General features: G+C 43.3%; 1 protein-coding gene across 1 annotated transcript; it reads right to left on the reverse strand.

Moving 5' to 3' along the window:
• Positions 1 to 1,078: 1,078 nt before the first annotated feature.
• Positions 1,079 to 1,849, reverse strand: LOC149226194 (uncharacterized). Its single transcript, XM_089380132.1, has one exon. It carries the CDS (start codon positions 1,847 to 1,849, stop codon positions 1,079 to 1,081), a length of 771 nt encoding a protein of 256 aa, XP_089236258.1.
• Positions 1,850 to 2,783: the final 934 nt, after the last annotated feature.

The raw sequence follows: 2,783 nt of genomic DNA on the forward strand, positions 1-2,783 counted from the left end.
ATAAGATCCTCTGCCATTCCCTTGTCGGATCTCGAACAATGCTGCCTCCTCTCTTGTCTGCCGATAAGAGAGTGAGATTGAGATCTCCTTCTATGATGATATTCTCAAGATTAACTAAATCTGCTTGGGTTCTTATGGAGTCCCAACAGTCATATTTTTCCACAGCGTTCACGGGGGTGTACACATTGAAGAGGCTAATTATCTCTTTTGAACCTATGTTCTGCAATTTTAAGAGCAGCCAATGAGTATCGCGGCTTTCAAAGACGAATGTGAATTTGCTAGCGTTCCAAAGAGAGCCCAACCCTCTGGAAGCCCCTCGGGCTGAGATTTCTTTCACCTCACATTTGTTTCAGAGTTTCTTACTTACCTGAAGGAAGACAGAGTCTTCCAATTTTGTCTCCTGGATGAGAAGTATCAGGAGTTTCTGTTCTTATTAAACTTCTGATGGCTTCTTCTTTGATTCTACTCCCCATACCTCTACAGTTCCAGGAGACTATCTTCATCATTTGTATTTTTGATTGGCTCCTTTGGAGCCTTAGGGCTGGTTTCTCGTCATCTTTGCTTTTGATGCTAGTAACTTCTCAAGGGTTGGCTGGCTGCCTTGAAGCTTATCCTTGAAAGTTTCCTGCTCTCTTTTTTCCCGATCTAATTTGCAGCCTCTTGTGGATCTCCTTATCATTGCTTGAGATTCTCCTATTTCCCCCTCTTCCTCCGAGCACTCCGATTCATGCTCGTCTTCCTCTTCTTCAACAGTGTTTCCTTTGGAGCTCCCAGCCATTGCCATTGCTGGAACACCACTTTCAACCATTGCCTCTATTGTTGGAACACCATTTCCAGCTTGCTCAACTCCATTTCCAAAACCTTTGGGGGTGCCTTTAGAGGGTGAGGTTGATTTTTGATTTTCTGGTTCCTGAGTTTCCTCTACTTGCAAGCTTAGAGGGGTGAATTTGTTTTCTTGAACCATTCTGGGCGGGGGTTCTTGAACCATTATGGGCGGGGGTTACTGAGGGGGGGCCTGAGTACCTTTTCCGTTTGAACCGACCTGCTTTTGAATTTTCCTGGTGCGCTTGACCTGATTTCAACCTTCTTCTTTTCCCTTATCTGGTTCCACATTGGTTGGCCATCCTCTGGCGAAGTGGCCGTAGACATGACATTTTCGGCATTTGAAAGGCAGCTGCTCGTAAACCAGCTTCTGCAAATGGGTCCAGTTTCCTACCTTGATTTTGATGGCTTCTGGGAGATCCACCTCTAGGTCTACTTCTACGCTGATACGAGCATAGTCATATTGATCTTTGTTGTTTGCCCTATCTATGAATTTCCCAAGAGCGTTTCCGATGTGTTTCAACGAATCCCAGTTCCAACAATGAATTGGGATATTAGGGAGTCTGACCCAAATAGGAATATCCGAGGGGACATCCATTGCAGGGTCGAAATCTAGCGTCCATCTGTTGAAGTACAAACCCTGGGGGCCCATGAAATAAGGGCCATTCTGAAATATCAGATCCTTATCTTCCTTTGAGGAGAATTCGAAGAGGACAAACCCTCGTCCTAAGAAGTATGAAGTGACGCTGCCCTTTATCAGAGGAGCCCAATTCCTGTTCACCCAGGACTCTGTGGTCTTAGGATAAGGCCAAAGACCTGTGAACTGGCCCACGAGAGCCCGCTCAGCTAAGGAGAGGGAAACTTGAATTGGGGTCTCTGGCGGCAAGGAGATTTCAAGAATGTCATCCAACCTCTTGACAAACTTGGCTGCTTCGCTCTTCTTCTTCTGTGGCAAGCTGGCCAAGAGCCGAGAGAAAGCTTCGGCAGCTGAAGGCGGGCCTGCCTGGGGCGAGCTCGGGGCCTCCATGAGGGCGGGCCCGGCTTAAACGTCCTACCCAGCAGAGCTTGTGCACTCTGAATCCACAGAAAGACAAAGGGGAACGCAGAGGAGGAGGGCAGAGGGCCCAAAGCCACAGGCCACAGAGCAGCAAGGGCGCAGGCGCCGAAACGCAGCTAGGGTTCCATGGACTCCAGCCTGCGTTTTTTGTTCAGCAATACCTTTTTCGACAATCGAGCAATCAAGGATATTCTCCATTTTATTAATACCAGCATAGATACATCTTAAATGTAGCTCTAACATGAGCCGAGAGGGATCCAATTTCTTCACATGCAAATTTTTTTATGAGCCTACATTATTTAAATGTTTTGTATAGTTATTTAGTTTTTTTAGTTTTTAGATTTAAAAAAGAAAAAATTAAAATTAAAATTAAAATTAAATTAAATTAAATAATAATAATAATAATAATAATTCGCTGACATGAGCAAAAATTCAACCTTGATGACGAACCGACAGAGTTACACATTATACTAGGCTGTAGAATGAGCCTCTTGACTCAATAAAGGCAATTGTTCTTTCTCAATTATATCTTTGTTGATATAATTTGTAGGATTCCTTGATCACTTACATAGATTGTGATTGCATATTGATCAATTTATGATACATGGTTGAGTTAATTAGTTAATTTGTCTCTTATGTTATATACTAGATGCTTTGATCTCGTGCTTGTTTTCATCCATGTAGATCTCTTCTAGGACATCATGGAGAAGTTGTGGGAAGAAACGAGAGGATCTCTAAAACATATAGGAGCAACATATGGTCGAAAGCTTTGAAGGGGACATCATCAATCATTTCGATTAAAAGGTAAGTGGATTTTATCATAGTGTTTGCTTCAGTCAATCATAGTCTAAAGAAAGGTAGAAGTTCCTGGTTGTTTGTTACTAGATTTCTTTGGAGTCTAGGG

The sequence above is a fragment of the Pinus tabuliformis genome, chromosome J (genome assembly GCF_031772625.1).
Source record: "Pinus tabuliformis cultivar Carrire ecotype Pingquan chromosome J, CPIR1, whole genome shotgun sequence".
NCBI classification, from domain to species: Eukaryota; Viridiplantae; Streptophyta; class Pinopsida; order Pinales; family Pinaceae; genus Pinus; species Pinus tabuliformis.